We start from the raw sequence: 22,061 nt of genomic DNA on the forward strand, positions 1-22,061 counted from the left end.
TGAGTCATAGAGTCAAACAGCAGAGGAAGAGGCCATTTGGCCCAACCAGTCCATGCTGACCAAGAGGCCCATCTAAGCTAGTCACATGTCAGTCCTGAGGGCTGCAACGTGCCCAGATGGAGGATGAGGCTCTCCCTGGATTTAAACGGGGATTTGATTTAAACCAAAACTACAAAATCCAGACTATTTCATTACGGCCTGAAACACTGAAATACTTGGGAAGACATCTCAGCATTTACTTTGCTACTCAGTCATTTGGAACATTTAAGCTCTTTATATTCACAGAATAAACTCTTAAATAGATTATAGAAAAAGAGGGGGGAAAAGCATTGATCTGCATCTGGCCTCGTGCATTGCATTAGAACAAAACTCGACCTATTTTCACTGATCTCTAGTGTATTATGGAGTGGTCAGACACAGCATCTGCAATCTTCATACCCTTTCATAATCTCTGAATAAAGCTCCCTTGACTGATGCGCTGCTGAAATTTAATTCCAGCTCCTTGAATTTACTCTGATTGTGTAGTTCTTTGGTCTTTAATTTTAGCAAAATTGTTTCCTCTTTTAAGCATCTCGATCAGAAATCCAATGAATCTTGCACGTGTATTCAGAACAATATCACACAACACAGGACTTAGACCTCTTACCATTACTGTCAATGTGTGTCAGCCAGAGAATCTGCAGACAAGGCTTCCTTGGCATCTGGTAAATATTTTGCAATGTTGGAGGTCATCACAGATGGTGCAAGGGGTGGGGAAGAGTGATGGGTCCTGTCACAACCATGGAGACTTGGACAAGCTGAAAGCTAAAAACTCAACCAATGACCTGAATTTTATTAAAGAAGGAATTACATTCCTCCAATAGCTTTCAGATTCATTTGTTTATCACGTACATTGAAACATACTCAGAAATATTTCATTTGTGTTATTAACCAACACCACCTTAGGGTGTGTTGTGAGCAGCCTGCAAATGCTCCCACACATTCCAGTACAAACGTGGCATGCCCACAACACTCGGCAGAACACAACAAACAAACAAAAACTACAAAAGAAGCCCCTTTCCTCCCTCTCACCCACCCATACACATGGACAGGCCTCTGGGCCTCTGGTGTCCAGTCTCCAGGCTTTGATCATTGGGCTCCTGATGCACCATCAATAACTCTCTCTGAGACGTGAAGGCGAGATATCGGCTTTTATTGACTGGAAGAAAGAACAAGCAGTAATTGACCACCATACTACATCCTGGAGACTGAGGGCCAGGCTCAGGCCTCAATCGCCTTTATACCGGGGTCTGTGGGAGGAGCCACGGTCAGTGGGAGGGGCCACAGGAGCAGTCAGCAGGGGGGGGCGTGTCCAGACAGGTATATGTAGTTCACCACAGCTCCGACCTCTGGACCATCGATCGACCTTCAGGCTTTGAACTTCATTGAATCCCCAGGGTATTTAGAAGACACATCAGCCAATCTGTACATGGGAAGCTGCTATGAATAAAAATAAAAGTTAATCAATTATCCATGATCGTTATTGAAAATATTACGAAGCTAAGCACAGCTCCAATGCCATATTTAAGTTTGCTGACGAAACCACTGCCGTTGTCTGAATCAAAGTTGGTTCAGAATCAGAATATAGGAGGGAGATTGAAAATCTGGCTGAGTGGTGCCACAACAATAACCTCTTACTCAATGTCAGCAAGACCGAGGAGCTGATTATTGACTGCAGAAGGACAAAACTGGAGGTCCATGAGCCAGTCCTCATCAGGTTGTCGAAGGTGGAGAGGGTCAGTAACTTTGAATTCCTCAGTGTTATCGTTTCAGACGATCTGTCCCAGGTTCAGCATATACGTGCTATTAAAAAGAAAGCACAGCAGTGTCTCTAAATACTTACAAGTTTGTGCAGATTTGGTATGACATCTAGAACTGATAAATTTCTATAGTGGGGAGTGTCCTGGCTGGTTACATCTCAGCCTAGTATGGAAACACCAAACCTCCTTGAACAATTAGGATACGCCCAGTCCATCACAGGAAAAGCCCTCCCCACCACTGAGCACATTTACAAGGACCATTGACACAAGAAAGCAGCATCCATCATCAAAGACCCCCACCATCCAGGCCATGCTCCCTTCTCACTGCTGCCATCAGGAAGAAGGTGCAGGAGCCTCAGGACTCACCACATCAGGTTCAGGAACAGTTATTTCCGTTCAACCAGCAGGCTCCTGAACCAGGACCTAATGACAATGATGTATCCTGATGAAGGGTCACAGCCCAAAACGTCAACTGTTCATTCTTCTCCATGAATGGTGCCTGACCTGCTGAGTTCCTCAAGCATCTTGCATGTGTTAATCCATGTCCCTCCTTTCCCTGTACATTCAGGCTCTTAAACATCTCTCTCATCTCTGCCTCCACCACCACCCCAGAAGCTCATTCCACTCATTCTCTGTGTGGAAACTTACCCTGCACATCCTTTTAAAATAAACATTCACCCCCCTCGTGGTAAATCCGTGCCCTCTAGTATTCAACACTTCTACCCTGGGAGAAAGTTTCTATCTGTCTACTCTATCTCTGCCCCTCAGAATTTTATAAATTTCTCTCAGGTTTCCCCTCAGCCTCCAACACTTCAGAGAAAGCACCCTAAGTGTGTCCACCCTATTAAACTATAAGACCATAAGGTATAGGAGCAGAATTGGGCCATGTGGCCCATTGAGTCTGCTCCACCATTCAATCATAGCTGATACTTTTTCTATCTCCTCCTCAACCCCAGTTCCCAGCCTTCTCCCCGTAACCTTTGATGCCTTGTCCAATCAAGAACCTATCAATCTCTGCCTTAAATACACCCAACGACCTGGACTCCACAGCTGCATGTGGCAACAAATTCCACAAATTCACCGCCCCAGAAATTTGCCACCCCTTTGATTCACCACCTATTGTCTCTGGTTGTCTTGCCTCTGATATGGCCTGACTTGATGAGTGCATCCAGCATTTTACATTGTGAGGTTTATTAATATTTGTGCAGCTTTTCTCCCAAAAGCTTACCTGATACTTGTGCCAACGCACAGACAGGCTCCAAGTGTCGTGGAGAGCATCACTCACTGCATCTCCGTCCCTAGTGAGCCCCAGTCTTGCAATTACCCAATGTCATGCTCGGTGATGCTTTGTACTTTACAATAAAGCCTGATGATGTATCCTACAAGGAGATTTGCATATTATGCATATACTGGTGGGTGTGTTTCCATGTGTCAATTTGCATATGTGTGCACATATTTGCATGTGTTCTTATTTGCATGTGTGTATATTTGCATACGGGTAGCTGGGTGGAGATAGGTCTCTACCAAATGACTACCAAATGTGTGAGGTGCTCCTTCCCTCCACTAGTCTGCAGGTCACCCTTGGACAAGGTCACCCTTGGACACCTGCTTAGTGCCCCCAACCCCAATCAGGGTCATGTGAAACCACAGGAGCAAGTGGTGGATGATCGTTTGAGCAGTGGGTGCATATCACAAGCCCTGGTATGCAACCACTGATGCCAGGCAGACAATCCCTGAAAAGTATTGATAATAGCTGGGGTCACCCGTCTTGTAAAGACACTGCCCAGAAGAAGACAATGGCAAAGTACTCCTGTAGAAGAATTTGCCAAGAACAATCATGGTCAAAGGACCACAATCACCCACGGCATACAACACGGCACACAATGATGATGATGTTGTATATTTGCATGCGTGACTATTTACATGTCTGCACATTTGCATATCTATTTAGTTTACGTGTGCACCCGTGTGCTAGTCTTTTGTATGTGTGTGCTTGTGCCTTGAGTGTGCATGTGCTGTGTGTGTTTGTGCGTCAGATGAACTGGCAGCTGGTTGCTGGAATTTGACCCTGTGGGAAGCCTGATCCCATCACCATAGCAACCAGAGTATTTATTGCATCCAGAGAGCATTGTTCATTGTGGATTGGAGGACTTTAGACGATAACGAGATAGACAGAGATTATGTCAGGCATTCTCAGATCACACCCAGATCAACAAACACACAGCTAAGAAGTAAGAGAAGGAAACAGCAAACGGGGGGAAAACCACAATGGTAAAATAACTCAGGAGAATGTTTGTGCTTTTGTCAAAGTCGCTGATGCGGACACAATAATTTTCTCTTCCTCTCATTTTCAGGCCAAGTTTCTTACCCAAAATCAAATCCAGGGTGAGTATAACCCTTACTACAAGTTATGTGTTTTTCTTCACCAGTTTTTTGAAAGTGCTTTGAGTTGCCTCCAGTCTGAGGATATGTATCCAGCCTCAGCCCTCCTGTTACACTGAAATCCACAAACTCTCTCTTCAGACTCCTCCACTGCAGAACCTGGTCAAACCTCCTTCCTCTTTGTGCTGTCAGAATCTCCTTGTCTCCATTCATTCTTCCTTGACGCAAGGTCCTCTCATTACTAGCGTCAGGGAGGAGTTACGGAAACCAGAAGGCACACACTCAAAATTTTAAGAACAGCTTCTACCCTTCAACCATCAGATTTCTGAATGGACATTAACTCAACCCATGAACACTACTTCACCATTTTTGTTATCTTTTTCCGCTACTTATTTTATTCTTCTCTCCCTCTCCCTCTCTGACAAACTTTTATAGGGGTGTGTTGAAGAGTATATTGACTGGCTGAATCACTGCCTGGTATGGAAACATCAATGCCTTGAATGGAAAATCCTACAAAATGTGGTGGATATGGCCCAATCTATCACAGGACAAGCCCTCCTAGCCATTGAGCACATCAGCAAAGGACATTGTCACAGGAAAGCAGTATCCATCATCAGGGAACCCACCCCACCCTTGCACTTCTCACTGCTGCCATCAGTATTTGCACAGTTTGTTGTCTTTTGCACACTGGTTGAACGCTCAAATTGGTGCGGGTTTTCATTGACTCCGTTATGGTTATTATTCTATTATGGATTTATTGAGTATCTCCTTAAGAAAATTATTCTTCGGGTTGTATATGGTGGCATATATGTGCTTTGTTAATAAGTTTACTTTGAACTTTGAGAAGGGATAGGAGAGGTGAACCAAAGACGAAGGAACCTTAGATGGAAAGGGATGAAATGTGTCGGGGGGGAGGGGGTTAAAGGGAAAACATTTCCATTTCAGTGGTTGGAGTTATGCTCTGCACAAAGAAAGGTGCCTGAGATTGTGCTTTTACAGTACCTCTCGTGAGCCGAAGAATTCCAAGGCACTTCACTACAGCATCCTGGGATAATAAAGAAAGGAGCAGAAATAGAGACTTTGGAAGGCGACACCAGGAAACATCAAACAGTGTGATAGGTCAAAAACTGTAACAGACTGGGGGCTGAGTGAGTCCTTGTTGCTTGGTCCAATACCAAACAGTTTTACTCTGAATTCTTTGATGACTGTCAGGGTGTAGTAGTAGCACCAGTGTGATCTCAGGAGTCAAGTGTGATGTTCTCCAAAGGGGTTATTCCCTGAATGAAGAATGCCTGTGTGTAACTATGTTTAACGTAGGGAGGCTGATGCATGGGCAACCACCACATGATCCCTGACAGATTGGGCTCAGCCTGCAGTGGCATGGAATGCATGACAGCTGGGGTCCCTTACCTGGCGCAGCCTTCCTCTGCCTTCACTGCCACGTCATCTTCTGCCAGCTCCACCGTTGAGATCTTAGCTGGATTGCTCTTTGAATGGAAGCTCCCCCTTGACCTTGGGAGCTACCTGGACTAAGCTACAGACAATGTCGTTCTTGAGCTCTCAGGAACTTACAAGTCTCTCCACCACGACAAGGTGAAAATCTTTGGAGTTGTAGATCAGGACGTGGGTGTTATTTCACTCAGGACATTCGATCCAATAGACAATAGACAATAGGTGCAGAAGTAGACCATTTGGCCCTTCGCGCCTGCACCGCCATTTTGAGATCATGGCTGATCATCTACTATCAATACCCAGTTCCTGCCTTGTCCCCATATCCCTTGATTCCCCTATCCATAAGATACCTATCTAGCTCCTTCTTGAAAGCATCCAGAGAATTGGCCTCCACTGCTTTCCGAGGCAGTGCATTCCAGACCCCCACAACTCTCTGGGAGAAGAAGTTTTTCCTTAACTCTGTCCTAAATGACCTACCCCTTATTCTCAAACCATGTCCTCTGGTACTGGACTCTCCCAGCATCTGGAACATATTTCCTGCCTCTATCTTGTCCAATCCCTTAATAATCTTATATGTTGCAATCAGATCCCCTCTCAATCTCCTTAATTCCAGCATGTACAAGCCCAGTCTCTCTAACCTCTCTGCGTAAGACAGTCCAGACATCCCAGGAATTAACCTTGTGAATCTACGCTGCACTTCCTCTACAGCCAGGACGTCCTTCCTTAACCCTGGAGACCAAAACTGTACACAATACTCCAGGTGTGGTCTCACCAGGGCCCTGTACAAATGCAAGAGGATTTCCTTGCTCTTGTACTCAATTCCCTTTGTAATAAAGGCCAACATTCCATTAGCCTTCTTCACTGCCTGCTGCACTTGCTCATTCACCTTCAGTGATTGATGAACAAGGACTCCTAGATCTCTTTGTGTTTCTCCCTTACCTAACTTTACACCGTTCAGATAATAATCTGCCTTTCTGTTCTTACTCCCAAAGTGGATAACCTCACACTTATTCACATTAAACGTCATCTGCCAAGTGTCTGCCCACTCACCCAGCCTATCCAAGTCACCCTGAATTCTCCTAACATCCTCATCACATGTCACACTGCCACCCAGCTTAGTATCATCAGCAAACTTGCTGATGTTATTCTCAATGCCTTCATCTAAATTGTTGATCCAAAGTGCTTCAGTCATGGGGAAGCCTTTTCTATTGATCATATCATTTTCACAGACAACCTGCCATTCCTGGGCCAAATGCAGGATTATTGAGTCCCTGAGCAAACACTCCTGGCTGAGAATTCTTCTACTGAGAGAGGGCCACACTTTCAGAGCTGTCTATACTGCAGGGTGTGTCAAATTAAGGATGTGAATGATCCCAAACAGGAAACTCTCCTGGACTCCTGTTCAATCTGTACCCACTCAACCAAGTTGATGGATTAGAATCAGGGGATTGTTTCATGTTCTTTAAATTCCAGCTGGTGCCCCAGACCTAATCAGAACAGCCTGGATCAGTAATCAGTTCAACTCTGATTAACAAGCTGCTCAACCAGGTTGGGGTGGTGAGGTAGAGATATGTCTCTACCAAAGGAGATGTAAGGCATTCCTTCCCTCTGCTAGCCTGCAGGTCTCCTTTGGACAAGGTGTAGCACCTGCTTAGCCTCCTCTATATGAAGCCATGGGAGCAGGTGATGGATGGTCGTAGGAGCAGCGGGTGCATATCACAAGTCCTGGTTATGTGACCACTGACGCCAGGCAGACAATCTCTGAAGAGAATTGATAATGGCTGGGGTCACCATCTTGTAAAGACCCAGTCCAGGAGAAGTCAATGGCAAACCACTTGTGTAGAAAAATTTGCCAAGAGCAATCATAGTCATGAAAAGACCATGACTGCCCACATCATACGAGATGGTGCATAATGAGCGAAGCTCAACCATCCATCCAAGGTCAAGGTCAACTTTGTTGTTATATGCACATGGCAATGAAAAACTTAATTGCAGCAGCAACATTCACAAAAATTATACAATTTCTGTGCAAAATGATCAAAGGCAGTGAAGAAAGCTAATGGCATGCTGGCCTTTATAACAAGAGGAATTGAGTATAGGAGTAAAGAGGTCCTTCTGCAGCTGTACAGGGCCCTGGTGATACCCCACCTGGAGTATTGTGTGCAGTTTTGGTCTCCAAATTTGAGGAAGGACATTCTTGCTATTGAGGGAGTGCAGCGTAGGTTCACAAGGTTAATTCCCGGAATGGCGGGACTGTCATATGTTGAAAGATTGGAGCGACTGGGCTTGTATACACTGGAATTTAGAAGGATGAGAGGAGATCTGATTGAGACATATAAGATTATTAAGGGATTGGACACGCTGGAGGCAGGAAGCATGTTCCCGCTGATGGGCGAGTCCAGAACTAGAGGCCACAGTTTAAGAATAAGGGGTAGGCCATTTAGAACTGAGATGCGGAAAAACTTTTTCACCCAGAGAGTGGTAGATATGTGGAATGCTCTGCCCCAGGAGGCAGTGGAAGCCAAGTTTCTGGATGCATTCAAGAGAGAGTTAGGTAGAGCTCTTATAGATAGCGGGGCCAAGGGATATGGGGAGAGGGCAGGAACGGGGTACTGATTGTGTATGATCACAGTGAATGGCGGTGCTGGCTAGAAGGGCCGAATGGCCTACTCCTGCACCTATTGTCTATTGTCTATTGTCTATAAAGTGGTTGTAGTGTTGTTATTATGAGTTAGTGATTAGGATTGTGCTGATTGGTTCAAGAACTGAATGGTTGAAGGGAAAAAGCTGTTTATGAACCTGGTGGTGAGAGTCTTTAGGCTTCTGTACCTCCTGCCCTGTGACAACTGTGAGCAGATGGCATACCCCAGACTGTGGGTATCTTTGATGATGGATGTTGCTTTTTCTTAAGGCAGTACCTCCTGCAGATACTGTCAATGGCGAGGAGGGATGTACCTGTGTTGTACTGGGCAGAGCCCACTTCTCTCTGCAGCTTCTTACATTCCTGCCTTCAACTTGCCATACCAGACCACTTTGCAACCAGTCAGGATACTTCCAGCAGTGCTTCTACAGAAGTTTATTAGCATCTTTGGTGACAAACCAAACATCCTGAACCTTCTAAGAAAGTAGGGTCATGGTGAGCCTTCCCTGTGCTAGCCCCAGGACAGTTCATCCAATATTTCAACATCCAGGAATTTAAAGCTGTTGGCTCTCTTCACTGTGGATCCCCAATGTAGACCGGCACATGCTCACCTTCATCAGAATCAGGTTTTTTATCACTGACATATGTCATGGAATTTGTTGGTTTACAGTGCAATACATTAAAATTAATAGAAGTTACAATATGAAATATATTAAAAATGAATAAATAGCGCAAAAAGAAGTGAGTTCGTGTTCATGGGTTCATGGACTGTTCAGAATTCTGATGCAGAGGGGAAGAAGCTGCTCTTAAAGATTAAAGTTTTAAAGAAATTAGCTTTATTTAAAATTAGCTCTCCTATCAGATTCCTTCCTCTCCAGCCCTTTACCTTTCCTACTCACCCGGCTTCACCTATCACCTTCTAGCTCTCCTCCTTCCCCTCCCCTACCTTTATATTCTGGTGTCTTCCCCCTTCCTTTCCACTCCTGAAGAATATTCTTGGCCCAAAACATCAACTGTTTATTCATCTCCATGGATGCTGCCTGTCCTGCTGAGTTCCTCCAGCATTTTGTGTGTGTTGCTTTGGATTTCCAGCATCTGAAGACTTTCCAGTGTTTATGATTAGATTTATTTGTCACACATGCATGAGACAAGGAAACACACGGTAAAATGCGTCATTGCGTCGATGACCAACACGGTCTGAAGATGCGCTGGTGGGAGGGAGCAACCAGCAAGTTTCACCATGCTTCCAACTTCAGCATTGCAGGCCCACAACTTTCAGGCTCTAACCAGAATGTCTTTGGAAGGTGGGAGGAAACTGGAGCACCAAGCGGTCATGGGGAGAATGGACAGACACCTTACGGACAGTGACAGGAAAGCCTCCACCTTCCTGAAGTCAGCAATTGGGCCTTTAGTTATATTGTCCACATACACCCCTCCCATGATGTGGCTAAGCATGCATGGACCCACCTCTGTCCACTCCAGCATAGCTGCATCCATTGGATGATGGCTCCCCCAATTCCCACTGGATATTACAGGTTCCCTACCCACCCCGCATTATCCCGCAGGAATCACACCTGGAATTAAGAGCTCCAATGGGCTCAGATTGTCAGGAGAGGAGCTGGCAGTGGTGAGTACAAAACTCTGAGTTTGGGTTCGGCTGGGTGTTCTTGATGACAGGGTCTTTTGAGTCTCGAAGCATCAAGAATGATCCTACCTTGGCTACCTTGACCTCTTCAACAAGGGATTGCACTGGGATGGTAAGCTTTGTCTGGCTACTGTGGTTTGCAACATTAGTGAAACTGCTCGGCACTCCAAGCCACTTCTTCACATAATTGTTGATCTTCCGTTCCATTGCCTCAACATGGGACATTGCCACTTCATAGACAGTCAATGGCCGTATTACCTATAGCATCAGTCCGTACTGCAAGCACCACAACTTCAACTTGTCGACAGACATCAGACCTCTGCTGATCTGTTCTCCTGTCTCTTGAACCCTCTTGGTGTCTCTCAGCTCCTCTGTGTACTGGGGGTAATCGGGGGAAAGGAATCTGAGATGTTCTGCAATGGTGGTGGGAAAGAAACCTACAACAATTTCATTAAACGTAATGCATGGTATTCTTTACAGGCACACCCTGAGACTAACAGAAACAATTATACCCAGAGGCATTTAATCAGGTGACAGGGAACAGCTTTGTAGATTAGTGCCATATCAAATTGCTCCAGGCTCTGCTTTGTTGTGGTCCCTTTGATAACTGTCAGAGGTAATTTATTATTGAATTCAGGACACCTGATCCTACCAGTTGGACACAGCTTTGAAAGAGGACATCTTCAAAAGGCGATGCCTCAAAAAGGCGCCGTCTAGCATTAAGGACCCCCACCACCCAGGACTTGCCCTCTTCTCATTTCTACCATCAAGCAGGGGGTACAGGAGCCTGAAGACACACACTCAGAGTTTTTGGAACGGCTTCTTCTCCTCCGCCACCAGCTTTCTGAATGGACAATGAACCCGTGTACACTACCTCGCTGATTTAGTTGCTCTGCTTTTGAACCGCTTATTTAATTTCAGAATCCGAATCCGAATGAGGTTTATGTTGGTATGCAGCGGCAGTACATTGCAACATATAATAATAAAAAACTATAAAGTACAGTAAGAAGTATATATATATATTTAAGAAATTAAATAAGCAGTGCAAAAAGAGAAAAAAATAGTGACAAGGTGTTCATGGGTTCAATGTCCATTCAGAAATCTGATGGCTTCTATTCCTTATATATATGTTTATATTTATATTATATATATAATTTTTAATCTTACATACTTTTATTTCAATTTATAGTTTTATAATTATGTATTGCACTGTACTGCTACTTCAAAACAACAAATTTCACAACATATTCCAGTGGTATTAAACCTGATTCTGATTCTGAAAGGAGAAGTGGAAGTGGGTTCTGTTTGGAGAGTGAAACCTTTGACTTTTATATTAAAAAATAGACTTCCGTCATCTCAAAATGAAGCCCAATTTGTTACTGGTCAATAGTCTAGAGGGCTTTCAGAACCAGAGGGACTATAATTATCTGGTGTCTCGGGCCTGGATGGGACATGAGGAATCAGGGTCCTCAACGTGAACTAGACGGACTGATCCCAGCATGAGTTCAGATGGGGACACAAACGACTGCAGATACTGGAATACAGAGAGAAAACAAAATGCTGGAAGACCTGCACAATGCTTTACAGCATCAGTAACTGAGGTTCAATTCCCACCACTTCCTGTAAGGAGTTTGTACGTTCTCCTGGTGACCACATGCGTTTCCTCCGGGTGCTCCGGTTTCCTCCCACAGTCCAAAGACGTACCGGTTGGTAAGCTAATTGGTCATTGTAAATTGCCCCGTGATTCAGCTGGGGTTAAATTGGGGGGTTGCTGGGCAACATGACTGAAAGGGCCAGAATGGCCTATTCCATGTTGTATCTCAATAAATAAATAAATGAATAAATAAGTAAACTCAGCAAGTCAGGCAGCATCTGCAGAGGAAAATGGACAGTTGACGTTTCGGGTTAAGACTCTTCATCTGGACTGAAAGCTAAAGAGGTGCAGGGAAGGGAGGGAGCAAGTTTAATTATTTCTTCTCTTTAAGTGACACAGTGGCATAATGCGCCAACAACCCAGGCTCAATTCTGCCGCTGTCTGTATGGGGTCCGCTCATTCTCCCCGTGACCATGTGGATTTCCTTTGGGTGCTCTGGTTCCCTCACGCATGCCAAAGACGTACGGGTTGGTATGTTAATGGGTCATATGGGTGTTGTTGGGCAGCATGGACTTGTTGGGCCAAAGGGCCTGTAACCGTGCTAAACACATTCATTCACTCTTTAATAGCTTCACACAGAGAATAATGCGTAAAGATACAGGTACTCCAACACACAGAAAATAATGCAGGCAGATTTTGAAAGTGTAGATAAAGGTTTACAGAAAGTAGTGGATCATGGTAAAGCCCTCCCTATCATTGTGCACTTCTACAAGGAGCACTCCACAAGAAATAAGCATCCATCATCAAGAATCCCACCGTCCAGACCATGCTCTCTTCTTGCTGCTGCCATTGGGAAGGAAGTTTAGAACAGGAAAAAAAATTGCTGAAAGTGATCACCAATGAATTGCGTTATGGGGCGGCACGGTAGCATAGCACGACACTGTTACAGCGCCAGCACCCTGGGTTCAATTCCCGCAGCTGTCTGTGAGGAGTTTGTACGTTCTGCTTGTGACCCCATGGGTTTCCTCCTGGCGCACCTGTTTCCAAAAGGCGTACGGGTTAGTAGGTTGATTGGTCACAGGGGTGTAATTGGGCTGTGCAGGTTTGTTGGGCCGTGCTGTATCTGTAAGTAAATAAAAATTAAAGCGAGCTGGCAGGCGATAGGTGGATCCAGCTGAGGAGGGGTGAGCATAGAACATAGAACAGTACAGGACGATACAGAGGGAGGAGTGGGCATAGCGACAGAGGCTTGGAGGTAGGACATGGGAGTGTCAGAGGGATGCACCAAACCTAACGGATGCCTGCCTGTTTCAATTCAATTTCCCATCTCCATTCTGACATGTTGGTCCACGGCCTTTTCTCTTTCCACCCTCAGGACGGAGGAGTAACACCTCTTATTCCGTTTGGGTAACTTCTAACCCAAGCATGAACAGTGATTTCTCTAACTTCCGGTAATATCTCCTCCCCTTCCCCTTCTCTCGTTTTCTACTCCCCATCCTGGTTTTCCTCTCACCCCTCCTCCTCTCCCCACCTCCCTCTGGCACCCCTCTTCCTTCCCTTTCTCCCATGGTCCACTCTCCTCTCCTATCGGATTCCGTCTTCTTCAGCCATTTACCTCTTCCACCTATCACTTTCCAGCTTCTTACTTCACCACCCACCTCTCCCCACCCCCCTCACCTGGCTTCACCTATCACCCGCTAGCTTGTAATCCTTCACCACCACCCATCTTCTTCCTCCTTCCTTTCCAGTCCTGACGAAAGACCTCGGCCCAAAACAGCAAATGTTTATTCCTCACCATAGCTGCTGCCTGACCTGCTGTTTCTCAATCATTTTGTGTGCATTGCTGGGATGATAAACAGAAAGATTTAGCACAGGGATTCCCAACCATTTTTAATGCCATTAAGCAAGGTTGAGAACCCTTGGCTTAGCCCAACATTAAACCTCATTCCTATAAACCATTGTTAAATCCTCAGTGACTATGTACCTCACCCAGCTTGCTCCTGCAGTATATATATTTGAAATGAAAGCCATGCTGACTTCACCTGACTTGTAAGCACATCTCTACAAATACCTGTGAGGTGTAAACTGCTCTCAGGTAGCAATTAAGTTGTAGATGACCTCAGTGTTTGCAGCGACCAGATTTTGTAGAGTATAGATACAGAGGTATCATCAATCACACCTGCTCCTTACCAGGATAAAGCGTGAACCAAAGCGGCCCTTCTGTAACAGCGCGTCTCATGTGTAGGGGGGCCTTGCAAAGCAGCTGACTGCTCGTGTGGTGACTCACCCCATCTTGTCTCCTCAGAATTCAGAGAATGTTTCTCCCTGTACGACAAGAAGCGGAAAGGCAAGATCTGTTCTGGGGACCTGATCACGGTGTTGCGATGCCTGGGGACCAGCCCCACTCCCGGCGAGGTGGAGAGACATTTGCTGCACCATAACATAGGTACCTCCGACTTTCTGGTGGGGCGGTACGGTCGCGTAGTGGTTAGCGCGTTGCTTAACTGCACCAGCTTTCACTGATTGCGGTTCAGTTGCGGCTGCTGCCTGTAAGGAGATTGCACGTTCTCCGCCTGACTGTGTATCTTTCCTCCGGGTGCTCCGGTTTTCACCCACGTTCCAACAACTTAGGGTTAGGGTGAGTTGTGGGCATGCTGGGTTGGCACCAGAAGTGCAGTGGCGCTTACAGGCTGCCGCTAGCACGTGGTCGGACTGGTCATTGATCGTTGATGCAAATTATGCATTTCACTCTATGTTTTTGATGTACATGACGGGTTACGGGAAGAAGGCAGGAGACCGGGGCAGATGGGGGAAATGGATCAGCCATGACGAAGAGGCAGAGCAGGCTCGATGGGCCAAATGTCCTAATTTTGCTCCTATGTCTGGTGGTCTTAATTGACAAATAAAGCTAATTGGTGAATTTTTCACAAGTTACAGCACGAGCCAGGTCATTCAGCTCAACGAAACTCAGCCAACATTTCTCTGTTGAGCATCTTGACACCTTTTCTGACCCGGTCCCACTCCTTCTCTCTTCACCGTCTTCCACCGGAATATATCTCTGCCAGCCCTCCCAGCTCCTTCCACGGGGACTGAGATCCATATGGTTTCAGTACATTCAGCTCTGACGCAGGGTTTTGACCCGAGACATTGACAGTGCCTTTCCTCCCGCAGATGCTGTTCAACCTCCTGAGGTCCGCCAGAGATTGTTTGTAGTTCCAGCTTCCGGCAGCTGCTGCTTCTCGTGCCTTCGTATTCTAAACCCTCCCTCAATAAACATCTTTCTCCTAAATTACCGGTTAGGTTTATAAGTGGCGAACTTCTGGGTTAGGAAAGCCTATCCGAACAAAGGGAAGCATAGATTTAAGGGGGAATTTCTTTAGTCAGAGGGCGGAGAGGCTGTGCAACTCATTGGGTACATTTAAAGCAGAGGTTGATAGGTTCTTGAATAGTAAGGGCAACAAGGGTTACAGGGAGAAGGCAGGAAAATGGGATGATTGGGAGGGATAATAAATTAGCTATAGTGGAGAAAGCTCAATGTGCTAATTCTGCTCCTATGTCTTATGGTCTTATTTTAGCTCACCAACTCCTTTTAATAATCTTAAACTGTCAGCTTTCGTGGTGAAGAGAACTCAGCATGATCCATCTTTCTTAATAATTGCAATTGTTTAATTTTTATCATCTGTATACTTTTCTTGCACCTTCAAGTTCAAGTTTAATTGTCACTCAACCATACATGATTTTTTTTTAATGTTAAAAAAAAGACAATACCACCTTTGGTTGACCCCGTAGAAGCCACTGCATTTGGAGCGTCCGTGCCGCCATCTTACCAGAGGCCAGATAAGTCCTGTAAGGCCTGTGGATCCTCTGTGTAAAATGTCGACCAGAACTGTTCGCTCAACCCCTTGATGTGGCTTAACCAGGACTCTCTTGGGGATGTCATTTCAGAACCTGGATCCTTTCCAGCAGAAGGGCCATTGCAGTGATCATTCCAATGTTTGCACATCAGGGATGATTTGAAAGATCAGACATAGAAAAGTGCAAAAATACAAAGCGGAGGAGATTACAGAGATAGGGAGAGACAATGAAAACAAGACGACAATTTTAAAACTGAAGTGTTGCTTAACAGTTCAGCACAGACAGTAATGGGTGAGTGAGAATTAGTTTAGGAGTTAGCTTACGTTCGGCACAAGGGCACAGCTGGTAGATCCATTTCTTCACGACACCAGAGACCTGGGTTTGACCCTGAGCTCAGGTGCAGTCTGGGTGGAGTTTGCACATTCTCCCTCCTACTGCAATCAGGCTCTTAAACCGAAGGAGATAACTTCACTCAACTTCACCTGCCCCATCATCGAAGTGATCCTACAACCAATGGATTCACTTTCAAGGACTCTTCATCTCACGTTCTCAATATTTATCGTTGATTTATTTATTATTATTACTATTTCTTCTTTTTGTATTTGCACAGTTTGTTGTCTTCTGCACTCTGGTTGAACGCCTAAGTTGGGTGGTCTTTTATAGATTCTGTTGTGGTTATTATTCTACAAATTTTATTGAGTATGCCTTCAAGAAGGTGAATCTCAGGGCTGTATGTGACGTATATGTACATTGGTAATTAATTTACTTTGAATGTTGACTGCATAGGTTTCCACCAGGTGCTTCAGTTTGAGGGGGTCAGTAGGTTTATGGGCTGCAGTAAACTTACCTAGTGTTTTGGTAAGTTCTAGACTCGGGGATGGGGGAGGGAGTTGATGGGAGTGGGGAGAGTGGAATGGGATTAATGAAGGACTAGTGTAAATGGGTGGTTGATGGCCAGCATAGATTTAGTGGACTGAATGGCCTGCTTTCATGCTGTTTCTTGGTGACGTTGAATGGAGAGATTACTGAGGAGATCCTACTGAAGAGTGGTGAAGAATGGTGAAGTGAAGATTCCAGCAGGTAAAAACCAGCTGGAATCTCACTTCAGGTCAACAAGATGTGGCACGTGCGAATATGTGTGTATGTCAGTCGGGAGAAAAGGAGAGGAAGAGCACCTTAATGGAGACACATCCCTGGACTCAGAGGCTCCTGGGACAGGTGAGGCTGGTGCAGAGCTGGTCACCTAGGATTCCTCGCATTTTCTCTAAGACCTTAGGACATAGGAGCAGAATGAAGCCATTTGGCCCATCAAGTCTGTTCCACCATTCCGTCATGGCTGATTCCTCTCAACCAGGGGTTCCCAACCTGGAGTCCACCGGCCCCCTTGGTTAATGGTAAGGCTCCGTGGCATAAAAAGGTTGGGTACCCCTGCTCTCAACCCTGTCTTCACCTCATAATCTGGGAAAAGGCACCAAAGCATTCAGGCTCTCACGACCAGACTATCTAACAGTTTCTTCCCCCAAGCCTCAATACCCAGAGCCTGGACTGACTCCAGCTTACTGCCCTCTACTGTGCCGATTGTCTTGTTAATTATTTATTGTAATGCCTGCACTGTTTTGTGCACTTTATGCAGTCCTGGGTAGGTCTGTAGTCTAGTGTAGTTTTTGAGGTGTTTTACGTAGTTCAGTGTAGTTTTTGTACTGTTTCATGTAGCACCATGATCCTGAAAAACAACGTCTCGTTTTTACTGTGTACTGTACCAGAAGTAATGGTCGAAATGACAATAAAAAATGATTTGACTTGATCTGACTTGATAATCTTTGACATCCTTCCTCATCAAGAATTTGTCAACCTCTGGTTTAAATATGCCCAATGACTTGGCCTCCACAACTGTCTGTGGCAATAAAGTCTACAGGTTAAAGAAATTCCTACTCACCTCTGTTCTAATGGGATGTTTATCTATCCTGAGGCTGTGCCCTCGGGTCCTAGACTCACCCACTATTGGAAAGATCCTCTCCATGTCTACTCTATCTAGGCTTTTCACTATTCAATACATTTCAATGAGATGTCCCCTCATTCTTCTAAACTCCAGTACGTACAGGGCCAGGGACATCAAATGTTATTCACATGTTAACCCTTTCATTCCTGGCTCCAGAACGTGGTGGTGAGCTGGATTTCTCAACCTTCCTCACCATCATCCACCAACAACAGCAGCAAGAGGACCCAGAGAGAGAGATTCTGGACGCCATGTTAATGGCAGACAAGGAGAAAGCAGGTTTTATAACCGCCGCTGAGCTGCGGGCCAAGCTGACGCAGATGGGAGAGAAACTGACCAACAGGGAAGGTGAGCAAACAAGGCAACAGAGTTATCAGCTCCTCAGAGAAAGATTTGCATTTATACACAGTGGCCACTTAATAAGATGGCCACTGAGTGTATGTTTATGCTGAAGCCCAGCCTCTTCAAAATTCGACGTGTTGCACCTTACGTGATGCCCTTCTGCACACCACTGTTGTAACACGTGGTTATTTGAGTTACTGTCACCTTCCTGTCAGCTTGAAGAAGTCTGGCCATTCTCCTCTGACCTCTCTTACTAATAAATTGCTTTTGCCTATAGAATTGCTGCTCTCTGGATGTTTCTTGCACCATTCTCTGTGAACTCTGGAGACAGCTGTGCGCGAAAATCCCAGGAGATCAGCCATTTCTGAGATACTCAAACCACCCCATCTGGCACCAATGATCATTCTATGGTCAAAGTCACTTAGATCACATTGTTTTACTATTCTGATGTTTAGTCTGAACAGCAACTGAACCTCTTGACCATGTCTGCATGCTTTTATGCATTGAGTTGCTCTCACATGATTGGCTGATTAGATATTTGCATTAATGAGCAGGTGTATAGGTGTACCTAATAAAGTGGCCACTCAGTGTATATCATCTTCAACAAGCTCAGGAGATTCAAAAATCTTTTACTACCAAAGTGCCGCCTTTAGTGGTCAATGTGGTAATGTAGGAAATTAGCAACCAATTTGCACACAGCAAGATCCCACAGACAGGAGCACTAAAACAGATCGATTAAGATTTCATCTTTATTGTAAACACACACACAAAAATGCTGCAGGAACTCAGCAAGTTAGGCAGCATCTATGGAGAGGAATAAACAGTCAACATTTCAGGCCGAAACCCTTCACCAAGTCTGAAACATTAACTGCTTATCCCCTCTATTATTACTGACTGACTTGCTGAGTTCTTCTAGCATTTTGTTTGTGCGTTGCTCAAGATCTCCTGCATCTGTAGAATGTCCATCATGTCCAACGATGACAGGAAAACTGTGGGGGGTGAGATTTTAAAGTGGAAAAGCCATTGCACTGGGGCAGTTCCACTCTCTCGACCTCAGAAGTCCAGATCCGGTGCTACAAACAAGCTTCACAAACTGGGATCTTCCTTGGCTGCAGTGGATGACCATGATGTCTTCTGTGCCTCGTCACGCCCTTCGCTCTCCACGGAGCGTTGCAGTACACCTTCCTAGCACTGTAGATCTCATCCGCCCAGTCTGCTGGAGCTGACTTTGCATGCTAGGACAGGCATGTCCCTATTATGAGGCCACTGGCTACTTTCACCAGGTTTAGCCCAGCTGTCAGAGCAGTGCACTGGGGTGTGGCCGCTGTCACATGCAAACAGGTAGCTTGAGAGAGTAGGACTTCACCTTTAGTGTAAAAGAGACTGATAGCAGTGGGGTAGTAACTGCCCTCGTGCTTTAGCTTTTTATATCTTCTATCCGATGGAAGAGGGCAGAGGAGAACGCCCAGGGTGGGAGGGGTTCTTGAATACGCTGGATGTTTTCCCGGGACAGTGGGAAGTGTAGAGAAAGTCAATAGAGGGGAGGTTGGTTTTCACGAGAGACTGGTCATCAGTTTGGCTCACACGCTCGAGTCTCTGGAGCAGGTCTTGAGCTCCCAGATGTTCCAGTCAGCAACACAGACACAATGCCGTGGCTGAGAGCCTCTCTGCTCATGAGGCCCCTAATTGCAGTTTCCACACACCTAGGAACCTCCCGTCACCGTGTCCCATGCCCAGTAAAACAATGACGACTTTGGTAAAGGGTCAGGACCAACAGTGAGCCATCTGGTGTCTATGGGAGACATCCCAACAAGTGGAATGGACTAGCTTGGGAACGTTAGGATAGAAGGGTGCGGCTGTGGGATTAACTTTGATTGCATTAAATTAACCAAATAACTTCTGGTTAAGTAGCATTGACTATTCCTTGTATGTAGCTGTAATGATAAAGATGTATTGGTCTTGAGCTAAGCTCTGTACATGGAGTCATAGAGCACTACAGCACAGAAACAAGTCCTTTGGCCCATCTAGTCCATACCAAGCTGCAATTTTGCCTAGTCCTGTCAATTAACACTCAGACCATAGACCTCCATACTCCTCCCATCCGTGTACCCATCCAAGCTTCTCTTAAATGTTGCAATCAAACCTGCATCCACCACTTCCACTGGCAGCTCATCCCACACTCTCACCACGCTCTGAGTGAAGAAGTTCCCCCTCGTTCCCCTTAAATATTTTCACCTTTCACCCTTGACCTCTAGCCTCTAGTCCTAGTCTCATCCAACCTCAGTGAAAAAAAGACTGCTTGCATTTACCCTATCAATACCCCTCGTAATTTTGTATACCTCTATCAAATCTCTCCTCATTCTCCTACGCTCCAGGGAATGAAGTCCTAACTTTTCCAAAGATGTTTGTAAATTTTCTCTTGCACTCTTTCAACCGTATTGATATCTTTCCTTTAGGTAGTTGATCAGAACTGCAAACCATACTCCAAATTAGACCTCACCAACATCTTATACAACTTCAACATCCCAACTCCTGTATTCAGTACTTTGATTTATGAAGACCAATATGCCAAAAGCTTGCTTCACAACCCTATCTACTTGTGACGCTGCTTTCAAGGAAGTATTGATCTGTATTCCCAGGTCCCCCTGATCTTCCACACTCCAAATTCAACCTCACCAGTGTCTTATGCAACTTTAACATAACATCCCAACTCCTGTACTCAATACTTTAATTTCTTCTTTTAGTTGATGAGCTGTTGCAGGAAGCCAACATTTCCCCGAATGGAATTGTGAAATACAAGGACTTCATCCGGACAATCCTTCTGCCGCTACCGGATTACTGAATTTCCGCCGAACCCTACTCATCTCCTCGTCATTTCTCCGCTCGTCCGTTTGCTGTCTGACTGTGGATTGGTTCCCTCTCCACCATGAGAACTTCCTAAATTCACCTTTGAATCCACTTTCTTCCCCATCAACTGTGCCCAGCTCTCTGGTGAACATCCAGATCTCTGTCCTTCTTTGACCTGCGTGGAGATGATGGGAATGTTGTGAAGGGGGAGGGGGTTGCAATAAAATGATATTCGTCTAGGATGAGTCTAAGTGGACGTTTGATGATTAGTGGAACAGACTGTTAACATTCTTACGACTCAATGATTAATATCACCACTGCACTCCATGTTCTGAGCACACTGTATCACTTTGTCCTATGGCCAGCTAACGGTAAATATATTAATAATAAAACAAACTGAAACAAAAAGGCATTTGTCTCTCATTAAAGCAATACTCCACAGCAGACTGGGCTCCCAGGAATCAGTGTGAAACATTGGCTCAAGGCTTGAACGGGAATGTTGACTGCAAGATAGCGTGCAGGTGCTGGAAATCCAGAGCAACACACACAAAACGCTGGAGGAACTCAGCAGGTCAGGTAGTGTCTATGGCAGTACACAAACAGTCGACATTTCAAGTCGAGACCCTTCTTCAGGACTGGAAAGTGCAGAATAAGAAGGTGGGGGGAAGGGAAGGAGTACAAGCTAGAAGATGATTGGTGAAGCGAAGTGGGTGGGGAGTAAATAAGAAGCATGGGGAGGGGAGTAGGAGGGGCTCTAGGGTTCTAACATTTTTACTGTCACTCTTTCTTTGGGGCACTCCTGTTTTCTCTGATATTAAATGCACCTATTACCTCTCCCTTATGCCCCTCCTCCTTCCCTTTCTCCCATGGTCCACTCTCCTTTCCTATGAGGTTCCTTCTCCTCAGCCCAGTATCTTTTCTACCTATCAGTAGTTCTATTTAATATCAGCTAAATGTATACAATATACATCCTGAGATTCTTGTTCTTCGCAAACATCCATGAAAGCAGAGATTGTGCCAAAGAACGAGTGACAGCTGAGCATTAGAACTCCAAAGCCCCCCCCAGCTCCTCCCTCCTACACACAAGCAGCAGCCAGACAATGACCCCCCCCACCCCCACCAGCATCAGCGCCCTCCACTGGGCACTCACGTGTGTAGCAGGCATCAATAAAGGCACAGACCTGCAGTACCCCAAAGACTACTCGTTCACCCAGTAATTCGACATACCACATACCACATATCTCTCTCTCTCTCTCTCCCTAACAAGGGAATAAGAGGTGTCCACGTTTCACAGCAAGAGGAGAGACATAACAAACAACTCGCTGATTTACGATGGTAAGAGTCTGTTGTGTCTCTTTTTCCGAGCTCTATGCCCAGAGCATAGAGGCACAAATCTCTGGATACACAACTCACGGCAGGTGAAGAGAAGAGGTAAGAGACTAGAGTGGGGAATGGAAGAAGAGGGAAGCGGGAGGGTGGAAAATTACCAGAAGTGAGACGAATCAATG

General features: G+C 45.5%; 1 protein-coding gene across 1 annotated transcript; it reads left to right on the forward strand.

Annotated features, from left to right (window-relative positions):
- Positions 1-3,930: 3,930 nt before the first annotated feature.
- Positions 3,931-20,941, forward strand: LOC140718631 (calmodulin-like protein 4). The gene is made up of 5 exons (XM_073032621.1): positions 3,931-4,070; positions 4,154-4,184; positions 13,819-13,959; positions 17,524-17,712; positions 20,451-20,941. Exons 1-5 carry the CDS (start codon positions 4,068-4,070, stop codon positions 20,546-20,548), a joined length of 462 nt encoding a protein of 153 aa, XP_072888722.1. The 5' UTR covers positions 3,931-4,067; the 3' UTR covers positions 20,549-20,941.
- Positions 20,942-22,061: the final 1,120 nt, after the last annotated feature.

This window comes from Hemitrygon akajei, chromosome 30, assembly GCF_048418815.1.
Source record: "Hemitrygon akajei chromosome 30, sHemAka1.3, whole genome shotgun sequence".
Lineage (NCBI taxonomy): Eukaryota > Metazoa > Chordata > Chondrichthyes > Myliobatiformes > Dasyatidae > Hemitrygon > Hemitrygon akajei.

Coding starts and splice junctions, on each gene's coding strand:
- LOC140718631 (XM_073032621.1), top strand. Junction 13,960..17,523: donor TTTGCTGCACCATAACATAG/GTACCTCCGACT, acceptor TCCTGGCTCCAG/AACGTGGTGGTGAGCTGGAT. Junction 17,713..20,450: donor GAAACTGACCAACAGGGAAG/GTGAGCAAACAA, acceptor TTCTTCTTTTAG/TTGATGAGCTGTTGCAGGAA.